The 22854-nt window shown below is 39.9% G+C and overlaps 1 protein-coding gene across 1 annotated transcript in view; it reads left to right on the top strand.

The window, feature by feature from the left end:
* Nucleotides 1-22854, top strand: part of TMEM131 (transmembrane protein 131) — a 106461-nt gene that overhangs the window by 37275 nt on the left and 46332 nt on the right. The window contains exons 4-10 of the mRNA XM_086769093.1: nt 3260-3328; nt 14123-14246; nt 15204-15320; nt 19357-19479; nt 20178-20258; nt 22226-22376; nt 22500-22556. Of these exons, the coding sequence (XP_086625219.1) occupies nt 3260-3328; nt 14123-14246; nt 15204-15320; nt 19357-19479; nt 20178-20258; nt 22226-22376; nt 22500-22556 (722 nt within the window). The remainder of the gene's footprint in view (nt 1-3259; nt 3329-14122; nt 14247-15203; nt 15321-19356; nt 19480-20177; nt 20259-22225; nt 22377-22499; nt 22557-22854) is intronic.

Consider the following 22854-nt stretch of genomic DNA (forward strand, 5'->3'; position numbering starts at 1 on the left):
GGTTACAGTGCGTCTATTCAAGCTTCTCCCTGTTCTTTCCCCACCCTTTCCCCAGACAATCCCCTCAGGATGTGTTCGCTTTGAAGTTTAACATCTAATATCATGAGTATGTTTTCCTGATATGGAGTTAATGACGTAACTGAGCCAACCACTATCTCGGGGTAGTTTATGAAAAACTTCTCTTGCTAGTTTTTTGTATTCATCTGCACTTAGAGCAGTGGCTACTGAAGTGATCAGATGTTTTGTGGGAGTTCACTTTCTCACTGAGGTGGTATTTAATACCTATATTTCTAAAATAATTTTAACTATAAAAATTTAAATACACTTTCTGATATACACAGCTCAGCCTTATTTTTAAATATTAACAATTCATGGTTGCACTCAGGGAAATATGATTGGTTCCTTACTTTTTTAGTCAAAAAAGTTCTGTCTTTGAGGTGGCTCTTTCAAGGGCATTCTGGCACTGTGAGGTATTTGCCTATTTGTCATTTAAAAAATTCACATGGTTATTTTTGGACACATTTTTGTTTTATTTTGTGTTAATAGAAATAACCAAATACTGACTTTCTGAGTTTGTATTGCTAAATAAAATCATGAGATCTCTTGCTGTTTGATGATTCAGTGCCATTGTCTTTTTTTTTTTTTTTTTAATGATTTATGGCACAGGAGAGGAAATAAAACCCTTTAAACAACTGGTAAAGTACTGTGGGAAAAATACACGTAGAGTAATGCTTAGGTTTTAATTTTCCACAGTAGCAATTAAAGATGATACAGATAAGATTCCACAGAGAACAGATCTCCTCCAGAAATCCCAGAACAGCTAGAAAGGTAAAGTGAGGATACAGAAAAACTGTTAGTGCCCAACTTTGCAGAAATCTTTAAATACTATATTTTACAAGCGTTTTTTTTTCATCTCCAAATACAGAGATGTGCATGGGTTATTTAAAATTGTGAGTGCCTAGCACTCTGGGATAAACAGCAAAACATTATAGAGGTGCTGCAGAATGTCCTTAGAGAGAAGACATCCATATCACCTGCAGTCTTTCCAGACATTGATATTTTGACTGTCTTTGTAACTGCATCTGTGATTAAATTGAGACATGAAGTTGCACTTCAGTGAGTTGCATCTGGTAGTAGGTTTCTTCTGGGTAGTAGCAGTATGGTAGTCATTTTAGTAGTTGAGGTAAATGTCCTTTCATTTGGATGACAGATTGGATGGTACAGCAAGGGTAATGATCGTGTCAAGGACTGAGTGTAGTTCACTCTCAAGTCTCATTTTTAAAATCAAAATTCTTGCAAACGGGAAAAAGTGTTGGAACAGTCTTAAATCATGGCCAGGAACTAGTTGTTCCTGAAACTTCATAGCTTCAGATGACTCCTGGCCAGTACTTGGTCTGCTGGAGCCTGTTGGCAGATGTCGGTAGGTCCTCTTTCATTTGTACTCATCTTTTCCTTTTCATGTTGTTGTTCTTGACTTTGAAGGTTAGAAAATTTGGAGGGGTAGGGAAAGAAAATTGTTTAAATTGTGATATAAGACCGGGAGCCATAGCTCTACATGCACACAATAGTAATTAACTTAAATGTCATTATGCTGTAAAGTTGCCCTACCCATGGGTGTTTCCAGCCTTCAGTGAGCAAGCGCCCAGCAGAGCAGACATTATCGTCATTTTTTTAAGTCTGCCGCAAGTTGACTCATGTTGGGCCTTTCAGTAGGCAAAGTTTGGGAATTCGAGTATTGCTTGCTCCTATTTGAATATTATTACAATTGTTACTTTTATAATAATAGTTGGCATTCATTATGATGTAGCTGGCTTTACCAAACTTTAGCCATTTAAAAATTCAGCATTGTCAAAGTCTCTATCTGGGATAATATAGCTATGCAGTCTGAAAAAATGTTGCTTAAACTTTAAATGTATGTGGAGAATTCTGTATGTCCTGGTTGTTCAAGTTAGGTCAAGTTACGCTTGGATGTATTTTCAATACATTTGAAATAAAGATTGTCATTATTGCTTTTATGAATGCTGAAAATATTTCTGATAACTTTTCCATAGAAGGAATTGATATGCCCTTTTACCAATAATTACCAGTAAAAAGAGAGATGCTAGCTGACTGTTCAGAGTTTTGAAATTGGAAGAAATTGATGGAACTGTTTTAAAAACAATTATTGAAGAAGAATAGTTTTTCTTCACTGTTATCTTGACAATGGAGGTACATGAGCTTTTTGTCCTTTTCAGTTTAAAAATGCACTCTAAATGGTTTTAAAAATTGGACCATATTTCAATATCAGTAACAAAAGCATTTAAAGAGAAAAGAAAGGCATTGGTCTTGAGTCATGCAGGAGCCATTGATCTTGAACCATTCTTCAGCCTTTCCTGTTTATTTCTTTTACATTATTGTCTCCCTGTTTTATGTTTTACTGCATAAACATGATTTTTACTCAACCCAAAATAAAGTGTTACTGAATTGCAGAGATACTCGGGTGTGGTCACAATCACATCATTTTGAATAAGAAAATGTTTCAGTTAATGAAACTGTTTTGTATTTTTTCTTACAACTTTTGTGGTTATTGATTGTGCTTTATAACTGTACTGGTAAAATAAGCAGTTGTAGAGAATGTTTCCAGATTCTTTATGATCTTCACTGGTGAATTGCTAGAGTGGTATTTAAGTTTTAGTCTTAATCTACTAACGTCCTTCTAAAGAGTTCCCAGTGGGAGGTTAGTATAGGCAAAGCTAAGGAATGTTTCTAGAGCAGAGTCTGGCTTCTAGAGATTATGGCTTTTAAACAGTATAGATGTGGGCTGTTTTCTCCCATGTGGCCTCAGTACCATCAAATGGGTCCGAGATTGTTTGTGCAGTAGTATAGAGGCAGCTACAGAAACTCATGATGCGTCTGTAAATGGCTGTTATACATTGAGGAAGATGTTTGGATATTGCTTTGAAAGATGATATAAACGTATTTAGCTTACTGTTTCACTTAGCAATCACTGCATAGGGCAGAACTAACACTTCAATTATGTCCATTTCCACGATTTGTACTGTTGCATAATCTTTCTTGGAAACACCACATAATCATGTAAGTGGCTGGTAAAATTACTGTATTCTGACTGGACAAGTTTGTCAGTTTCTTCTTTTGAATTAGTTGCTCTGTTATTAATAGTAATGAACATTTTGCTTAGAGAGGACAATATGGAATGAGAAGAGAGAAAAAAATGTCTCATTTAACAGTGTATTTTACAGCATTTTAATTTTTCTTGCAGTGTATCTCTGTATCGGGGAAATTGCCGACCTCTCCGGTTTGAGCCACCCATGCTGGATTTCCATGAACAGTAAGTTGAAAAGTCTTTTGATTCATTTAGTTAGATAAATAGAGAAAAAAAAAATCTCAAGAGCATTTAAAACTGATGGAGGAGGTTGTATACATAAATTGCATTGATATATTGTCCGTAAGTGTAGTTGACCTACGTGTTTCAGAGAGTTGGCGTACTCAGTCTTGAACATCATGTACTGACCTATCTGGTGCCATGGTTTTGGAAATGTAGGTGCTTGTACTTATTTTTTAGGTACTTGTACAGCTGCTCTGCAGAGTGGAATCAGTTTTAAGTCTAGAACTTAATGTACTGAGATGAGGTTACCTTTCTGCTGATATATACTCCATGTGAGAGAGCATCTGTTGTAGTGTGTCCATTTTACTATTGCTTTGGTTTAAAAAAAAAAAGCTTTGGCAATAGATCTGCAGTTATTAAAGCAGTAATGTAGAGTTGTGACAATACAGCCTCCAGGAACCTAGCTCCGTATTCCTCCACCTTGCAGCTGGCTGCTGTTTTGATTCTTGCCGGCTGAACGTAATGGTTTACGGTAAACTTACCTGTGACTTCTCTAAAAGATGAAAGAAAGGGAGGAGGAAGCAAGTTTAACAATTTCAACAATGTAGCCATTTGTAATCAGTCCCTCAGAGATCTACTTCTGTCTTAACTTTTCTTACCAGTAACTGGTTACTATATATACGTAGCTACAATGATTCTTGTTAACAGTCAAAATCAGTTTTGGAGCTGGTGTATGTGGATGCAGCCTCTGTGTGTGATTGATACTTTGACACAATGTAAACTGCAATGAGGAGATTTCAAATATTTTGTTAACGGTTCAACCTGGAAGAAAGAAAACGGTTTGGATGTGCCTTAGCGCTGTGTTAGTTCCCCAATCCTCAGCCAGCACTGGTGCTGGGTGAAAGGCTGCTTTATTTACAGATAAACCACTGGTTATTAATAAAAATGTAGTACCCCTTGTCTGTAGAAGAGACCTTTGAACAGCGTGGTGACTACAGAAATGTGCAAGGAAGCTCCTGTGTGTTGACATGGTTTAGACTTATGTGTTTCTGAAAGGAGAGAGGCTGTAACTGTGTATTGTTTGCACAGAGTAGTTTTCCAGAAATAATCTTCATACAAAAAAAAACAAACATAATGCCACTAAATAGCAAAGCTATATGAAAATGCTTCATTTTACAAAATTTATTTGTGCTCAGTATAACAAAACTGTAGCTTTTACTTCTGAGTAAAGACATAATAATCACTCTGTCCGTTCTCCCTAATTCCTTTTGAAATTTCAGAATCTCTAGCTTTTGATATTGTGTGTTTTTGTAGTTTTTTTTTTTGTAATGTCAGTAACTGGTCCTAGTTAAGAGGATGCTGAGCTTCTAAATTGAATATTGAACTACCTAGTGGGAAGCCCTGCTCTGCTGCATCTCTGCTATAACACAATTAGGTTGTTGTTAACCAATTATACTGATGGGGTGCAGTTCAACTCAAGCTTTTGAAGAAGTTTGCTTTTTGTTAGTTACTGTAAACTTACCTATTGATTTTAAGTGATTTTCTCTTATAATTGTAAAAATTTTCAGTTCGTAGTAATCACAGATTTTGACATTTGAAATGTACTTTATACACCTTTTTCTAATATGAATTAAGTGTTTTGTTGATGTACTCTGAAATATCTTGCTTTTAAAGGTCTTCTGTAGTTTCCATTATTATCTGAAGAAAGCTACATGTGCTTCTTTGCTTTGTGAATTTCCAAATATGCTTTTTTTTTTTTCCTTGCTAAAAATAGATGCCAGACAGTATCATGAATACTTCCAGCTGTTCTTCATTGTATTTTGGCTTTTTATGTAAGCTGTACTTGTCAGAGCTGAAAGCATTGAAGGAATAGTGTAGATCTAGTAAACTGTTGAAGTAGTGCAAATCTCTTCCTTAAAAAGGCCTCTGTACAATAAATGCAGAACTGGAGGGTCACTGCCTTCTATCAGTTAAAATCGGGAACCTGTGTGTTAGATCTTGGTTCATTATGTGTAGTGTTTATTGTTTCAAACAGTATATGATAATTTATATATTATAGTTTAGGTCATAATCTCAGGCAGAAATATTCTTCTGATTTATTAAAACTTCCGTAAGATGTCAAAAACAGTTTTTAAAAAGGTTTAGATATGGACTCCCAAAGTTCAGTTTAAAATCTGTACTTAGACATTTAAATAAAAGTGAACCAACTCTGAGAAATGCTGAGTAACTCAGCCTTATGGTGGGAACAAACTGCAGGTGCCAAGCACCTTGGAACTAAAAAAATGCAAATTTAAGCTTTTAGCTTTTTTGCCTTTTAAGACAGAATTTTCACATTCAAATTTGAGCTTTTCTTTCTTTGTTAATAGTGGATTTTAGGAAAGGCATAAAATGAATCTTTGGTTTCTGAGTAAGTGTTGTACCTGAACAGTGTTTTGTTAATAGGCAGCATGTAGCATTTAGTAGAGCAAGCTTGTTCAAAGTTCATGGTTATGCTGAGCTATCAACATGTAGCATTCCTAGGCTAAAGAAAGTTGCAGTATTTAATTTCAGTTGTTCTTCCTCTGACATTTTTGCTCTCTGAAGAGTGTGTGGGTTTAATCTGATGTTTCAAAACCATACCAACTTGAGCAGGAATAGTACTTATTAAAAGTTATTTTATCTAGGGATCTCAGAAAATCAAAATCAGTATTGAGTTGATAAATAGGTGCTGTAGACACACTACTTGTGTTCATCTGGAGATGAGATTATAATGGCCTTATGCTTCTGTTTTGTAACAGTTGGGCGTTTTTGAATGCTGTTTTAATATAAAATAAGCACTACTATATTCTACAGCTTTGAAGGCAGTCCAGGTAATTTCACATTTATCAAAGGAAATGTATGCTGTATGTTAGGATATGAAAATCTCACTTTGAAGAGATCCCGAATGTCCTCTGTATACATTAATCCTCTGGGAATGGGGTGGAACTGAGGCAGGTTCTCCTGTGTCACTGCTCCAGGGGACTGCTTGGACTAAGCGGAGTACTCGTTTGGCTATTTAATGTGAAAGCTGCCTGCTTGTGTTTCTGAAGCCACACTGGTCTTCCTCTGGAATAAATTCTGCAACATGTTGGATATTGGAGATTTGGGGCTTTAAAGAAAACAAACAAGCAAAAAAAAAAACCAAAAACTCCACCCAAAACCAACTCCACAACTAGCTGCCTTCATTAGCTGTATTCTGTTCCTTGTAATCTCTCTCTTAATCTGTTACTCTCCCCTGTTGTTAAATGAGAATGGAACAATTGAGGTTTTCTAACATACAACCAGTAACCGTTACGTCGTCTTCCATTGCTTTGGGAGTTGGTTGCTCAGAGGATATTTCGGCAGAACAGTCATTACCTATGTGGCTTTCTGTGTTTGAGACAAGTCTTCATACTGGGGCTCTTGCAGGTGGCCTCTCTGGGTGAAGACCGAAGAATACTGTTGCAGGGCAGTTTATATTCAGTTCTTGCACCTGCTTTGTGGGAGAACTTGAATCTTCATAGATCTTGATACATTATCTTCATCTGCATTAATTCAACTCTGACTATATCAAAATTAATGTTTGTAAGTTCTTCACAATTAAATTTTTGGTAGAAGTAGGTTTTGGTAATGAGGCACTAGGGTGTTGAGTATTTTAGGATATTAACACAGTGAACTAGAACTGCTTACCATCAAAATTTTAAAATGTGGAATTATTTTAAAGGTGAAGTTGACATCTTACCCCTGCTTCATAGAAATTATTGGTAATGTAGGAAATTACACTTATAGCAGAAGTAATATTTTAATCCTTGATCAGCGTCTGTGGTGAATGGAGGTTCTTGCTTCACTTAATTTGAGCAAGGTCCCATTCTCTAGATAAAGTTTTCTTATTTGTAGGACGGTATTCTGAAAATCTATCTTCCAGTTATCTGTTGATAAACAATCTGCCTTTCCTTTTGAAATTTCCTTTGAAATGCTTTCCTTAGGGAATCTTTCTAACATTTTCATGTTTCTTGTTTGTGAGCTCTAGTGTTTGGCAGAATATTCTACAGAAGTTTGAACTGGCCTTCAAAAAATTGCTTGTTAATGTTCAGATATTTGAGACCTTCTTGCAGATCTTGAGACCCTCTGTTACTTGGAAGTAACTTAAGAGGGTGGTAAGTTTAGCAAATCAGTCTATTTTCTTCAAGAACTCTAATCTCTTAACAGTAAATAGTGGAGAATTTTAGCAACTGGAGAGTTTATCCAAATCAATAGTTTTCTTACATTTTAAACAAGCATATTTACAAATGGTGAAAGGACCTATAATGTACCTAATAATGTGCAGACAAATGTTTACACAGTACATGTGATCCACTTCTAATATGTGAGAGTATGAGATTGTTGGGATTTTTAAAGAATGTTGCAAAATGAAATTTTCATTTCCCTTGGAGTTTAATTATAAGAAACTATTGACAGTAAATTGATATTTAATAAAGATCTACTGCTGGTTTTGTTGGCATATCATTCTAGATGGCAAAATGCTGCCAAAGCAAATAATAGTTTATTAGACTCTTAGATAAATTCAAATAAGTTGGTGACATGATTGGATAAGACTGTACTACTGGTGTTTTGTATGTGGGATTTTGCTGACTCTGGTAAAGTTGCGATTTGTTGTATGAGATCTAAATTAGATTCCTAACATAAAATGGGACATTTGCTCCGTTTAGTACGACACATGGACACTAACTTTTTTTCCAAGTGTAATATTAAAGTACTGTTTTGGTTTGTTAAAAGCTAGTGAAATCTGGAAGCTGAGAAACAATTGCTCTATCAGCTAGTACATATACAAAAACAAAACCCTTCTGTTTTCTTTTGTTTTTCTGAGTTAGAGAAACCTTTGCATTCTCAAACTTAGGTGCTTCAGTTACTCTAACTTCAGTGAGAGAAGTGACTTGCCTGTGTCACTCAGCCAGTGATGCATACAGTTTCATATGACACAGGAATAATGCTGTAGTCACTAATTCTTTAGCCTTGTATTTTGTGCAGGCTTCCTTCACGTAAGGAGCTAGCATTTTCTTCAAAATGGTGTACAAAAGGCATTCCCTTTCCATCTCTAGAGGTAACCTTGTAAGACAAGCTCATTTCATCTCGTTAAAAGTAGCTGGGTACATTACAAGTCAACACTCAAGTTCTTATTGTTGGAGCCCACTGTCTCTGATCTTCTGACTGGAGAACCATCTGCACTGGTTCAGGAAGTTCCCAAGCTGCATATATTTAGAGGCTAGGAGAGGGTTTTCTGGGCACCTGACTTTGTATGCTTTCCACATTATTACACTTATGCCTTCTAGACATCTGCTACTCACTCCAGTCTGACACGGGATATTGATTTAACCCGCATGAAATTTTTGATATGCTGTGCAACAACTGGTCTTGCAGTTCTTTCAGCAGTTGCGAAAGATGCTAAAAGAAAAAACTGCTTTGGAGGAAGCAATTATTAAATTCTCATAATTCATGAGCAATTTACCTGAATTGAATCTTGAGTATATATATCTATATTCCCAGCATTCCAAAAATCTAAGTGGGGAGCTTTTGGTTGACTTCAGTTCTCTCTCTGATCTCTTTAGAATGAGTAGGAGATGGAAGAGGAAGAATGTGTCTGTGGAATTTATATCCTTTACTTTGCAGTAGTAGATTTGTATCTATTTTGTACCTCTTGATCTCTAGAGCAGCATTGAATTCCATTACAAGGACATACTTACAATATACTGCAGATACTCAGACTTTGGAAAGAGTTGAGTTGCAGCAGTAAAGAATGCGAACACAGGCTTCTTTACCCATTTGAACAGGTACCTCACCCTTGTTAATTACCATCTTCTCATCTAGGTTGTGATATCTGATTTTTATCAGTGTAGGTGGACCTAGCATTATGCAGGGACAAAAGATAAGGAGCAAAATCTTACATGCTTTGACAGTTCGTATTTGCCTGAAGGTGTGTGTCTGCACCAGGTTCTTGCAATGAAAAGTGCTAGCTGTGACTGCTCCAGGAAATTCTGCTGTCAAATTTGGCACCAGGTAGCACTGTACTTGTGCAGATCAGCACAGCTTGATAATCCGCAGCCTGGAGAGTATCCCTTATGTGATTACTGCTTGGGTGTACGTTTTATTAAAGGTGCACACTGCTTTACTTGGTTTTTTTTCTGCCGTCAGATATGGTAAAATTCAAGTGAAATTTGTCCTGTTTCTGGAGATTTGGCTAACATAATGCTTAAAGAATATAAGGAAAGCTACATCTGGGCAAAACATAATATTGGACTTGTTTCAAAATCTGAATGATCAACAAAATAGTGAAATAAAGCACAGTCCTAGCAACAGAATTCCTTTTTAGCGACTTCTGCCTTTATCACCTGTAATTATACTATGGTGGTTTAATCTGGAATCTGAAGTTAGTGAACTATGTTGTCTGTCATAGCTGCTTCCATACTAGCTGTTTTTATAGGCTTTAGTGTTTCAAATATACTGTCTTCTATTCCCCTCTTTTCAGAACTGGAAAAGCATGAGGGCTTTAAAAGATTGTTAATATTTGAAATGTTTCATGGGATAGTGAGTTTTTTACTTCCAAACTACCTTTCTGACAGGAACAGGCAGGCACTTCAGTATTACCGGTTCATTCAATGTGGTTTTCTTGGCTTTGTGGTGTTTCATGCATTGTGCATTGTAAAAAGTGTCACTTAACTCAGCTCTGATCTCAGGTTTTCAGTAAACAGCTGATTCTCTGTAGAGACCTGTTGTAGTTCAGCCCTGATCGGGACCAGACTGCGCAGTCTCTCTCCCGCTCCCCCCACCCTCCGAGAGTAGCGGGAGATGATATAAGAAAAACAGCTCAAGGTTTGAGATAAGGACAGGGAGAAATCCTTAAAGTTACCGTCACGGGCAAAACAGACTTGACTTGGGGAAAACTGTTCATTTATTTCTAAAACTAGCAGGAGAATGAGACAGGGAACAAGATGACCTCCCCCCATCCCTCCCTCTTCCCGGGCTTAACATTATCTCTACTACCTCACCTCCTGAGCGGCACAGAGGGGAAGAGGGAATGGGGGTCACGGTCAGTTCATCACGCGTTGTTTCATGTCGCTGTTTCATCGTTAGGGGAAGAACTCCTTACATTCCTCCTCTGCTCCTTCGTGGGGTCCCTCCCACGGGCCACAGTCCTTTGTGAAACTTCTCTGGTGTGGGTCATCTCTTCCACGGGGTGCAGTCTCTCCAGAATGGCTGACCCAGCAGGCCCTCCATGGGCCACAGCCGCCTTCAGGACTCCACCTGCTCTGGTGTGGGGTCCACCGTGGGCTGCAGGTGGATCTCTGCTTCTCCATGGACTGCAGGGGGACAACCTGCTCCACCATGGTTATCATTACAGGCTGCAGGGGAATCTTGGCCAGGAGCCGCATTACTCCTCCCCCTCACTCTGAACTGACCTTGGCGTCTGCAGCCGTTCCTCACAACAGGCTGGCAGACGCCTCTCAGGATCCTTTTTACATCTTATTCACTTCTCATCTCCTCTCCACTTCTTGCAGCCAGGCCGGGCTGAGTTGGGCCCAGTCTGCTGCCCGGCGGGAGGCCAGAGGGTGAGGCCTGCAAGGCCCACAAGGCTCGTGCCTCCCCCTCTCTGCCCCCCACTCAGCTGCTTCACATGTTCTCCATTTTTTTTCTGTTTTCCCCTTCTTAAATACGTTATCGCAGAGGCGTTATCATGGGACATTCTGCTACCAATTGGCTCGGCCTTGGCCAGCAGCGGGTCTGCCCTAGGCCCGGCCGAGTCCACTGAACAAAGGGGAGCAACTTCTAGCAGTTTCCTACAGAAGCTGCCACCTTAGGCACCCCCTCACTAACAAAACCAGAACAAGACCACAGGTGGTGTGCTAGGCATGTTGTTTGCTCATGTGTAATACAGCACTTAAAATCTACCTCATCCTCTCTCGCTTCCTGCTGTTGTGGTTGGTGGGAATGGTTCCACTTGATTCTTGTTCTCAGCTGTTAAGCTTCTCTTATGAAGATTGCCTGGAATGCCTTGTAATTCCCCTTCTTTGGGAGCTAGTGAACGTGCTCTGGGGAAGAGAAGTATCCAGCACTGTGGCAAGCAGAAGAATTGCAGCAAGGTGCTAGGAGCGTGTCTTCTACTGAGGAGAATGAGAAATTGCAGTGAGAACTAGGGAACAGACAGCTGATCTCAGGGGAGTCTTAAAGAGCTTTCTTCAGCATTGGAGGAGTTGGACTATCTTATTTCTTTTTTTTTTTCTATTTTTTCCCTTTTTTGTGTGTGTGTTGGTAGAATCAGAAAGCATTAAGGCATGACCACTTTCTCTAAACAACAAAATCACTGCAAAATTGCTGACTATTATAAAAGTTTGCTTGTGCCTTTCACAGTTACCAAGCAGGTAAAATACAACCCATCTGTACTGATGTCAGTGAAGGAGTGTTTGAAGCAGTGTGTTCAGAATTCAGGAGGTGCTGGGTAACTCCATATTAGCAGACGTTTTTCCCAGTTAGCTTTTGTGGGGGTAGTTTGGTTTTTTTTTTCGTTTGAGATTTGTTGTTTTTTTTTTTTTTTTTTTTTTTGTTTGTTTTTTTTGGGGGGGGGGGAGGTGGTGAGGTAGAGATGGGGAACTTTGAAAGGCTGGTGCTCATTCAGATTCCTCTGGTCTGATAAACTTTTCCCTAGCAAACAGAGAGCAGGTGTAGAGGTTTACAGTTTGATTTTGTTGATTGATGTAGCAGTTACAGCAGTTAATGCAGAACAACACAGCTGAGAAACCATTTCCCTTTCTAATAGCCCCATGTACACTGGCAACAGATACAAATACTTTTATGTTATGGCTTAACCTGGATGTTGGGTTTTATACAGGTTTTAAAAGATGAGGAGAGAAACTGTTGTCTTCGTTACAGGAAGTTCTGTCTGTTACCGCAGTCATGTTGTAAATTGTTGTATAGTTTGATTGCTGTTACTAAATCCTCTGTTCAACACAATCTTTAATTTACAGCAAACTTATATTGCTTTATCTATTGAGACACACCCTCCCTCCACGTTGAAAAACTGTGCAACTCCAATAGCACTTATTAATTTGGCCTGTTAAAGTTAACTGAGGATGGCAGAACAACTGGCTGTTGTTGGTCATCATCGCTTCAGGTACTACAGATGGTAATTCTTATCAATAGTTTTGTGGTCCTTGCAATGTTTGGAGCAGGTGCCATAGGAGGGAGGGCTCTGTGGAAATTGTTGTCCTGGTTTTGGCAGGGATGGAGTTAATTTTCCTCTCAGTAGCTGGTGTGTTTTGGATTTTGTGTGTGAAGAATGTTGATAAACACCGTGATGATACCAGCTGTTGTGAATGAGACCAAGGACGTGGTCCTGCTTTCCAAGTCTCGCTAATTTGCAGATGCAGGAAGCTGGGAGAAAGACAGAATAATTGACCCAAACTGGCCAAAGAGAGTATTCCATGCCATAAATGTCATGCTCAGTATATAAGTAGGGGCTGGGCAGGGTGGGTATCTGCCTTCCTGGCATCCATCTTTCTCCCTTGTTTTGCTGGCATCGTTCTCTCCACCTTGCTGGCTCCCTTTTGCTCCTTTGCTTGCCGCTCGGTTTTGTTTCGGTGATCGCTGCTCGGGACGGGCTGTATCGGTCATTGGGACATCGGGTGGTGAGAAAACACATATTGTTCACTTTGTATATTTTTAATATCCTTGTATTCTGTTATTATTGTAGTTTTCCCTTGTTATTTTAGTAAATTATCTTCATCTCAACCCACGAGTTCTCCTTCCTTCCCAGTTTGCTCCCCCATCCCACTGGGGAGGGGGAGAGTGAGCGAGAAACTGTGTGATAATTCAGGCTAAACCATCACATTTGTGTAGCCTGAAAGTTAAGAGTTAACTATTTTGAATTACAGAATTTAATTTGGAGCAAATTGTAATCTACAAGGTTTATTAGTCCATTGGTGCTGATGCTTAACGCATATGTGTTAAAAGGCATGAAAAAAATTCTGAAGAGATACCGAAGTCTGAAAAATAATTAGTAAAACTGAAGCATTTATTGTCATGTCAGCTGTTGTAAGCAAAAAGGAACAAGCCTAAAGATTGTGTGGAATAAATTGTTAGCATATCTTGTTACTGAAAACGTGTGCTGTTGTTTCACTGCTTGACTTCTGTGGTTTAGACTTCTTAAATTCCAGAATTTATCTCAAGTATTTCTTATTTTTTTCCCTAAGGTGTGAATTCAAATGCAATATAAAAATAAAATAGCTGTTGCTTGCACATGTCTGTGTGCTTGATTCTGTAGAGCATATTATAAAATATAATACCAGAGAAATTTTGGATTCTGGGTAAGACTACTTACAATCTATCAAGAAAAAAATAATGCTTAGACTTTTGTCTAGGGCCTGTTCTGTTTATTTCAAGTTGCTGTGTGCAACCTTTCTTAAGATAATTATTTAGAGGTTCTAGCACAGGAATAGAAAACTTTGCCTCTTCTGATTCTGAAGTAAAAACCTGAAAAATAGAATTTCATTTTGGATAGGTGTAATTTTAGAGGATGATACAAGGTTAAGTAAGCCTTGAGGTAACATAGTAAAATAATGGAAAAAATGTGAAATAAGTGATTCTTCAAGGTAGAATTTACATATGTTACTTGAAAAAAATGTTTAATGCAAAGTTTTATTGCCAGTATTCACCACTGTTCTGTTCCTGCTTGGTTTAATGGGACAAAGCCTGATTTTCTATTTTTTAGAATCCTGACACTTTAAAAGTATTCCTTCTCTGTTTTGACAGGCCAGTTGGAATGCCAAAAATGGAAAAAGTTTACCTACATAACCCTAGCTCAGAAGAAACCATTACATTAGTATCAATATCTGCTACAACATCACATTTTCACGCATCATTTTTTCAAAATAGGGTAAGTTATTCTGCTTTCTCAAAAAGAGCTTTTCCCTCCCTCCGCCCTTGAATGGGAGCTTGATTTCCCTCCCTTCTTTAAATGAGCTACTTACTGCAATAATCACATGCCTAAAAATATTAAGATACTGCAGTTCTTCATCTCCTATCAGTTACCAAGCAAATCTGAACTAAGCACGGAAACACACACAAACCCTACTAGAAGAGAGGAAATGAAATAGTGCATGGGAGTTCTGACTGCACTGAAGTGTGTACTGTAACTGACTGTTCAACAGCAGTTCTGCTTTGTTGCTGTAGTGACTGTTAAGTGCACATTGCCTTAGAGCACATACAGGAACAAGCTTTTTAAAAAAAATTTCTGAAAATTTTAAGTCCAGTGAAGAGGTGTTAGTGTGAAGCAGTCACTCCAATGCACTTACAAATATTACGATCATATTACAGGAACTTGCAAATTAAAAAGCATGCTGTCAGCAGGGTTAACTTTTAACCACATTACTGTCAGATACAGTCCTAGTTTCATTTTTGTCTGCAGGGCCTGTGGTTTAGCAGGGGCCATGTAAACACTAAAAACATCAGAAAATCTGTCTATAAGCAGCCTTTCTCAGTTATGGAAGTCTTGTAGTAATTGCCTTTCTCCAGTCTTCTGTGAACTGTCAGTCCAAAATGTTTTTGTGATAAGCTGAACTCTTTAAATTCAGAATTCAACATAAAAATTCAACTAAATATGAGCCTGCACTAGGTAATCATTGTCAAATACTGGGGGTTTTTTCCCACATTTTTTATTTATCTGAAACTTGTACTCTTTTTTTCCAAATCTGCAGTAGAGTTTCTAACTTCAATTTTCCATAAGGAACACATAGAGATCTTATGTAGCACAAACCCTATTGTTCACCTGTAGGGTGGAATATCTTCAATAAGTAGTTTTGCTTATTCCTCTGCTTACTTTTATTTTTTTCAGAAAATTCTTCCAGGAGGGAATACATCCTTTGATGTCGTTTTCCTCGCAAGAGTAGTTGGAAATGTAGAGAACACTTTATTTATTAACACTTCTAATCACGGGGTATTTACTTATCAGGTAAGAGAATTACCCTCATTCGGAAAAAGTTGTGAAGGGTGAATCAAACAGAGCAGTGTCTATTATGGTGTGCTTTAACCATCCAAGGATATTTGCAGAATAGGTGTTTTGTTTTTGTTTTTGTTTTTTTTTATCAGCCCAGTTGAAGATGTTTCCATTCCTGCTGCTGCTTGTAACACAGAGATATACTCAGGGAGTGGTGCCACAACCAGGGCTTTGGGTATCTAGATCACGGGGCGTGCTCTGAGAAGCCCGGGCTGCTAGGGGCGGATGGCGTGCACCTAACTGAGAAGGGGAAGAGTGTGCTTGGACAAAGCCTTGCCAGGCTCGTCCGGAGGGCTTTAAACTAGTGTTGCTGGGGGAGGGGGAGCACAGTTCAGCCCACTGCTGTCAGCATGGTGCCAGTGCCAGCACCGAGGGTCCAGAAGCTGAGGAAGGATCGCAGGTACGTGCAAATGAACTTAAAGTGCGGTCCAAAAGAACTCCTGTCGCTCCAGCCAGCAAGTCGGCTTTGTCAGGGGCCCAGCTGAAGTGTCTCTATACCAATGCACGCAGCACGGGGAATAAACAGGAAGAGCTGGAGATGCATGCACATGAGCAGGGCTACCACCTTGTTGGCATCACGGAGACATGGTGGGATGACTCATACGACTGGAGTGTCAACATGGAGGGGTATAGGCTTTTTAGAAAGGAGAGGAAGGGGAGACGAGGGGGGAGTGTCGCTCTCTACATCAGCAACTGGCTGGAGTGCGTGGACCTCCATCTGGGGATGGAGGAGGAGCTGACAGAGAGCTTATGGGTCAAGATTAGAGGACGGGGACGGACAGCGAGCGTTACGGTGGGGGTCTGTTACAGGCCACCTGGCCAGGAGGACAGAGCAGATGAGGCACTCTATAGGCAGATAGAAGCAGCCTCACGGTCACAAGCCCTGGTCCTCATGGGGGACTTCAACCACCCTGACATCTGTTGGAGAGACAACACGGCAGGGCACAGGCAGTCCAGGAGGTTCCTGGAACGCGTGGACGACAACTTCCTCCTGCAGGTGATAGAGGAGCCAACAAGGAAAGGTGCCATGCTCGACCTTGTGCTCACCAACAGGGAGGGACTGGTGGGGGATGTGAAACTGAAGGACAGCCTTGGCTGCAGCGACCACAACGCAGTGGAGTTGAAGATCCACGGGGCAGCGAGGAAACTACACGGCAAGCTCTCAGCCCTAGACTTCAAGGGGGCGGACTTCAGCCTCTTCAGGGACCTGATGGGCAAAGTGCCATGGAGGGGGCCCTGGAGGGAAGAAGGGCCCAGGAATGTTGGTCCACATTCAAGGAGCACCTCCTCCAAGCTCAGCAGAGGTGCATCCCGACAAAGAACAAGTCGGGCAAAAAGGCCAGGAGGCCTGCGTGGATGAGCAAGGAGCTCCTGGACCAACTGAAAGTAAAGAAGGAGGCCTGTAGAGGGTGGAAGTGGGGACAGGTAGCCTGGGAGGACTACAAAGAGGCTGTGCAAGTGGCCAGGGATCAGGTGAGGAAGGCTAAAGCCCTGACAAGCTTTATACCCCCCAGGGATATAAAAAGCAACAAGAAAAGCTTCTATAGGTGTGTAGGGGACAAAAAAAAGTCCAAGGAGAATGTAGGCCCCTTCCGGAGGGAAACCGGTGTCCTGGTTACCCGGGACATAGAGAAGACTGAGGTACTCAATGACTTTTTTGCCTCAGTCTTCACCAATAAGGGCTCTTGTCTCACCACCCAAGCTGTGGAAGGCACAAGCAGGGACTGTGAGGATGAAGAACTGCCCACTGTACTCGAAGAGCAGGTTCGGGAACATCTGAGGAACTTGAAGGTGCGCAAGTCCATGGGACCTGATGAGATCCATCCACAGGTCCTGAGGGAACTGGCGGATGAAGTTGCCAAGCCACTGACCGTTGTATTTGAGAAGTTGTGGAGGTCTGGTGAGGTCCCTGATGACTGGAAGAGAGGGAACATAACCCCCATTTTTAAAAAGGGGAGCAAGTAGGGCCTGGGCAACTACAGGCCGGTCAGCCTCACCTCTGTGCCTGGCAAGGTCATGGAGCAGATTCTCCTGGAAACCATGCTAAGGCACATGGTGAGCAAGGAGGTGGTTGGTGACAGCCAACATGGCTTCACCAAGGGCAGATCATGCCTGACCAATTTGGTGGCCTTCTATGACGGGGTGACAGCATCGGTGGACAAGGGACGAGCAACAGATATAATCTACCTGGACTTGTGCAAAGCTTTTGACGCTGTCCCGCACGACATCCTTCTCTCTAAACTAGAGAGGCATGGATTTCATGGATGGACTACTCGGTGGATAAGGAGTTGGCTGGATGGCCGCACTCAGAGAGTGGTGGTCAACGGCTTGGTGTCCAAGTGGACAAGTCACAAGTGGTGTCCCTCAGGGGTCCGTGTTGGGCCTGGCCCTGTTCAACATCTTTGTCGGCAACATGGACAGTGGGATAGAGTGCACCCTCAGCAAGTTCGCCGACGACACCAAGTTGTGTGGTGCCGTCGACATGCTGGAAGGGAGAGATGCCATCCAGAGGGACCTTGACAGGCTGGAGAGGTGGGCCCGTGCCAACCTCATGATGTTCAACGAGGCCAAGTGCAAGGTCCTGCACCTGGGTCGTGGTAATCCCAGGCACAAATACAGGCTGGGCGGAGAATGGGTTGAGAGCAGCCCTGAGGAGAAGGACTTGGGAGTGCTGGTGGACGAGAAGCTCAACATGAGCTGGCAACGCGCCCTTGCGGCCCAGAAGGCCAACCACATGCTGGGCTGCATCAAGAGAAGCATGGCCAGCAGGACAAGGGAGGTGATTCTTCCCCTCTACTCTGCCCTGCTGAGACCCCACCTGGAGTACTGTGTCCAGTTCTGGAGCCCCAAGAAGGACATGGACCAGTTGGAGAAGGTCTAGAGGAGGGCCACGAAAATAAGAGGGCTGCAGCACCTTTCCTATGAGGACAGGCTGAGAGAGTTGGGGCTGTTCAGCCTGGAGAAGAGGAGGCTCCAGGGAGACCTTACAGGAGTCTTCCAGTACCTAAAGGGGGCCTACAGGAAAGATGGGGAGAGGTTGTTCAGTAGGGCCTGTTGTGATAGGATGAGGGGTAATGGTCTTGGGAGAGGTAGATTTAGATTGGATATTAGGAAAAAATTTTTTACTATATGAGTTTTAGAGCACTGGAGCAGGTTGCCCAGAGAGATGGTGGATGCCCCATCCCTGGAAATGTTCAAGGCCAGGCTGGATGAGGCTCTGAGCAACCTGATCTAGTCAAGGATGTCCCTGTTCCTTGCAGGGGGGTTGGACTAGAAGTTCCCTTCCAATTCTAACCATTCTATGATTCTATACCATTGTAAATATCTGTAGGGCAGTACTGTAAGCCAAATCGATGAAATTATATAGGGTTTTGAAATCCTCTCAACAGCCTTTTTGTTGTGCTATTTTTGTGGCTCATTGCAGTGATCTAGCTCATTCTTCAGCTCTGTACTCATCTGATCCAGTGACAACACAATGTTATTCATTAAGCTGGCAAAAAGTTATTCACTTCAGATTCCGATAGATAAACCAGGCAGATGAGAGAGTCTGGAAGTCTGAAAAGTGAGAGAAATACTCTTGTTAAAAGAATGTGACTCTGTCCATAGCAATGTTTTGAAAGCAACAACAAAAACAGTTCCTATATGGATAGTCTTTTCCATAGTGGTATGATTAGAAAATATTTCAAATCTTTTTAACCTTTAGCTGGCACCTAGTCTTTTAGAGTATAAGAAAAAAGATATGTTGACTTCCTGTGTTCTAAGTATGTCAGTGTAAGGAAGTAGTAGCTGTGAGAAATATGCACTAGCTGCAAACTGAACTAGTTGCTTTATTTCAGTGCTTTAGCATGATACTGGTTTTAAATATGCAGTTAGAAGTATACTGTGAAATTAATTGAAAAGAGTATTTGGTAGATTACTAAAATAGGCAGATATGTTAGGCTCTGCAACAATTACATACAACTACTTAAGCTTTTTTCTTTTTCTGGACCAGGTGTTTGGCATTGGAGTACCGAACCCCTATCGATTGCGCCCGTTTATTGGGGCACGAGTTCCTGTAAATAGCAGTTTTTCTCCTATAATAAATATACATAACCCTCACAGTGAACCTTTGCAGGTGAGCCTAAGAGAAAACTGTTGCATGCTCATTAAACTGAAATTTTGTTTATTTTGGTACTTCTTAAATTTCTGTTTGAACTTTAAAGCTATTTGAGGCCAAATCTTTCACATTATGTAAATGGTCTTCTGTTTAAATGCTTATCAATTGTGTTAGAAATTGTAGATGATGCTCACAGATATCTTAATTTGCTAAATTCAGGTTTTACTGTGAAATTGCCATTTTTTAAATGGCCTTAATTAGTGCAAAATAAATAATTAAACTTCAGTGGTAATTAAGAAAAATACTGAAACAAACAAAGCAAAATATTTCTTGTGCTTTTAATCCAGGCATCTCTCTTAGCTTCCTTCTGCTTGTTTTGCACAGCACAAGGTGTCTTTAAGATGTATCCTAGGTTGGCAAGCATTCTTATGTTAAGGCAGGATTGATGTCTATACTTAACCAAAGAAGTAAATGATGAACGTGGTCTGATTCTGTTAAGTAAATGATCCACAAACTGAGAAAAGTTACAGAAAGCACATAAAATCTAGCATGATGATATAGCAAATGGTTGTATCGTCATTAAAAGTGGATTTATAAGATACTCCAAGGTCAAGTAGTTGCACATTGTTAGCAATAGTAGCTCATAATAATATCTGATAACTAAAACAAGATCCCTCTAAAGCTGATTGCTAACATTTTCTTGTTATCCACTTCAGGTGGTAGAAATGTATTCCAGTGGAGGTGATCTCCATTTAGAGCTTCCAACAGGTCAGCAGGGAGGTACAAGGAAGCTATGGGTGAGTAGTCATGTCTTGCAGCATTCGTTCTACTTTTTTGGGGAAGTTTTACCTTGATGTGATTTTGGTGGGTTTTTACCAAGTTTGTTTCCTGTCATATAATCATTAAAAATATTTCATAAAAATTTAAATGGTAAGAGTCTGTTAATTGTATGGTAACAGGAACTGAAGGAAGCATTAATTAAAAGAAGCCATCTGTATTGAGCTGTGCCTTTTTGAAATGAGAGGAACAAGATGATTCCTGGTAGAATAAATTAAACCTATCTGAGCATTCAGGACAGTGTAGTCCTTCTGATGGCCTGTGAGCTGGATCTAACCAAGAGGAAAAATATATGGATATTTATTTATTTTTAAGACCGAGAAAGTCCTTCCTGCAAGTTACCATGAATGCATACATAGCTGAACAAACTTAGGGAAGAAGAATCTGTTGAGGACTACTAAATAAAATAGCAGTGTGTCTAGCTGCAGTAAGTCCCTAGATCATGAATCAAGAGTGGCTTGAAACTGTTCTGGAAAGTATTCCTACATGCATGCCATGCAGTTAATCCTTACTCTTCATGTCTGCTGCTAGAAAGGGAGTAGTGGGTTGGATGGACTCGTAGTCTTGTCCTTTACATTGTTTTGTTGTGGTGTTCACTTAATGTAGTCTTGAAGTAATACCGACTGCTACCTTTAAGTGAAATAAATTTCAGAATCATCCCGAAGGTAGAGTATTGGCTCCATGTTGTATATCACACTGTTGGTAATGTCCAACTAGATTCAAAACCTATTTTCCTCTTTACCTAGAATTACTCTTTTTTTGGATGAGTGTTTTTTGTCTGGGAGAGACTTTAAAGTCATTGGGCTTCAAAACTTATCTCTTGCTCAAGAGTGTCGTTACAGTCACTGATAGTTACATCTGTTGTAACCAGTAAAGCCAGGATATTTCCAAATGAGCTAAGAAGGACAATCACAAAAATTAATTCCTGGCTTTTCTGGAGAAAGTCTAGTCTGTGAGCATGGCGGTACCTTTGTTTTAGATACAAAAGTTGCAAACAGTGAGTATGAATACAGATCACAAGCATTTAAAAAAAAATGGAGTGGAAAGAGTAAGTAGATGCTGAGAGTTAAATGTAAACTTTTTAAATGAATTTTAAAAAATGAAGGTCCCAATGTTTTGACACCATTTTAGTCAAATGGCGTAGCTTCTAAATATAGCCCTTTCCTTGTTGACAAGAGGAATGTTGAATTCTGTAGCAATTAGCAGGTACGTAACAAACGTGTTAGAGCCACAAACAAAATAAAAATCAAGAAAAAAATCCAGTTCTCCAGCCCTTCTGTAATGTGATGGGGAATAATATGTAATGTTAGTATTTCAGCTATGGTTCTGAAGCTAGTCTTGTGCTGCAGCTGTGTCCAGCAAATACAGAAGGAGTTGTCTTTCAAACCCTGAATGCAGACTGGAAGTGATGAAATAGGCTTGGTACAGAAACTGAAACACACTTTAATTTTTTGCTATAAATTCCTTGGTGATTAATAAACCTGCAGCTCCACAAGCTTCTTGGCTACTTGCAGTTCTGCACTATTTCAATTTGTGTTTAGCACTGAAACTGTATGCCCTGTGTCTGCTTTGGAGAAAAACAATTAGAATATGCAAAACCAATATGTGATGTTACTGCACTCAATAACATTTTTATGAATAGATTTTGTTTATTGGTAGATTCTGTCTTTTTACCACAATTTTAATATATAAAACTTAATCAAATGGAATGTGAATATATCTATTTTTAATCAGTGTTACATTAGATGATTACAATTATACTTACTAAATGTAATGGTAATTTTAGTAACATGCAGCCTATGTCTTGCTGCTATTGCAGCTTTTTTGCTTAATACAATTATACTCAATGTTTCTATTGAAATTTTTTGGTGCGGCAGCTTTTCTGTAGTTACTGCGCTCTCATAAATGTGCTTTGATTATTTATCAGGAAATACCTCCCTATGAAACAAAAGGAGTGATGAGAGCCAGCTTTTCTTCAAGAGAAGCAGATAATCATACAGCCTTCATTAGAATAAAAACAAATGCCTCAGACAGCACAGAATTTATCATTCTCCCTGTTGAAGTAGAAGTTACAACAGGTTTGTAGAGAAGTGTTTGTTTTTCTGTTTCTCTTGGTTGATTTTTTTTTTTAAGTTAATCAACTTAATTAACTTTTAGTATTATAAGAAAATAGTAACTTTTTTTTTTTTTTCTTCTTACAGCACCAGGAATCTATTCATCAACAGAAATGCTAGATTTTGGTACACTACGAACGCAAGGTAAACCATAGTTCACGTCTCACAGTATTTATAAGCAGTAGGGTGGGAATGGGAAAGCCCAGTTATCTTTGTACTATTAAAGGTTGTCTGTGGAATGATGCTTTTTAAAGCTAGAGTTTCAAAAGGAGGGCAACAATGTGTTACAATAGTGCACAAATGTATTCACCTGCAGGTATAGTTGAGATGTGTACAAGCAAACAGTAGTTTGCACATCCAGTTGTAAGTATAGTAATAACATTAGTCTTACACAGTTGCACATGGCTTAGTCTGAAAACCATTGTCCATGTGCTTAATTTGT

The sequence above is a fragment of the Chlamydotis macqueenii genome, chromosome 1 (assembly GCF_036417535.1).
Source record: "Chlamydotis macqueenii isolate bChlMac1 chromosome 1, bChlMac1.mat, whole genome shotgun sequence".
Classification (NCBI taxonomy): Eukaryota; Metazoa; Chordata; class Aves; order Otidiformes; family Otididae; genus Chlamydotis; species Chlamydotis macqueenii.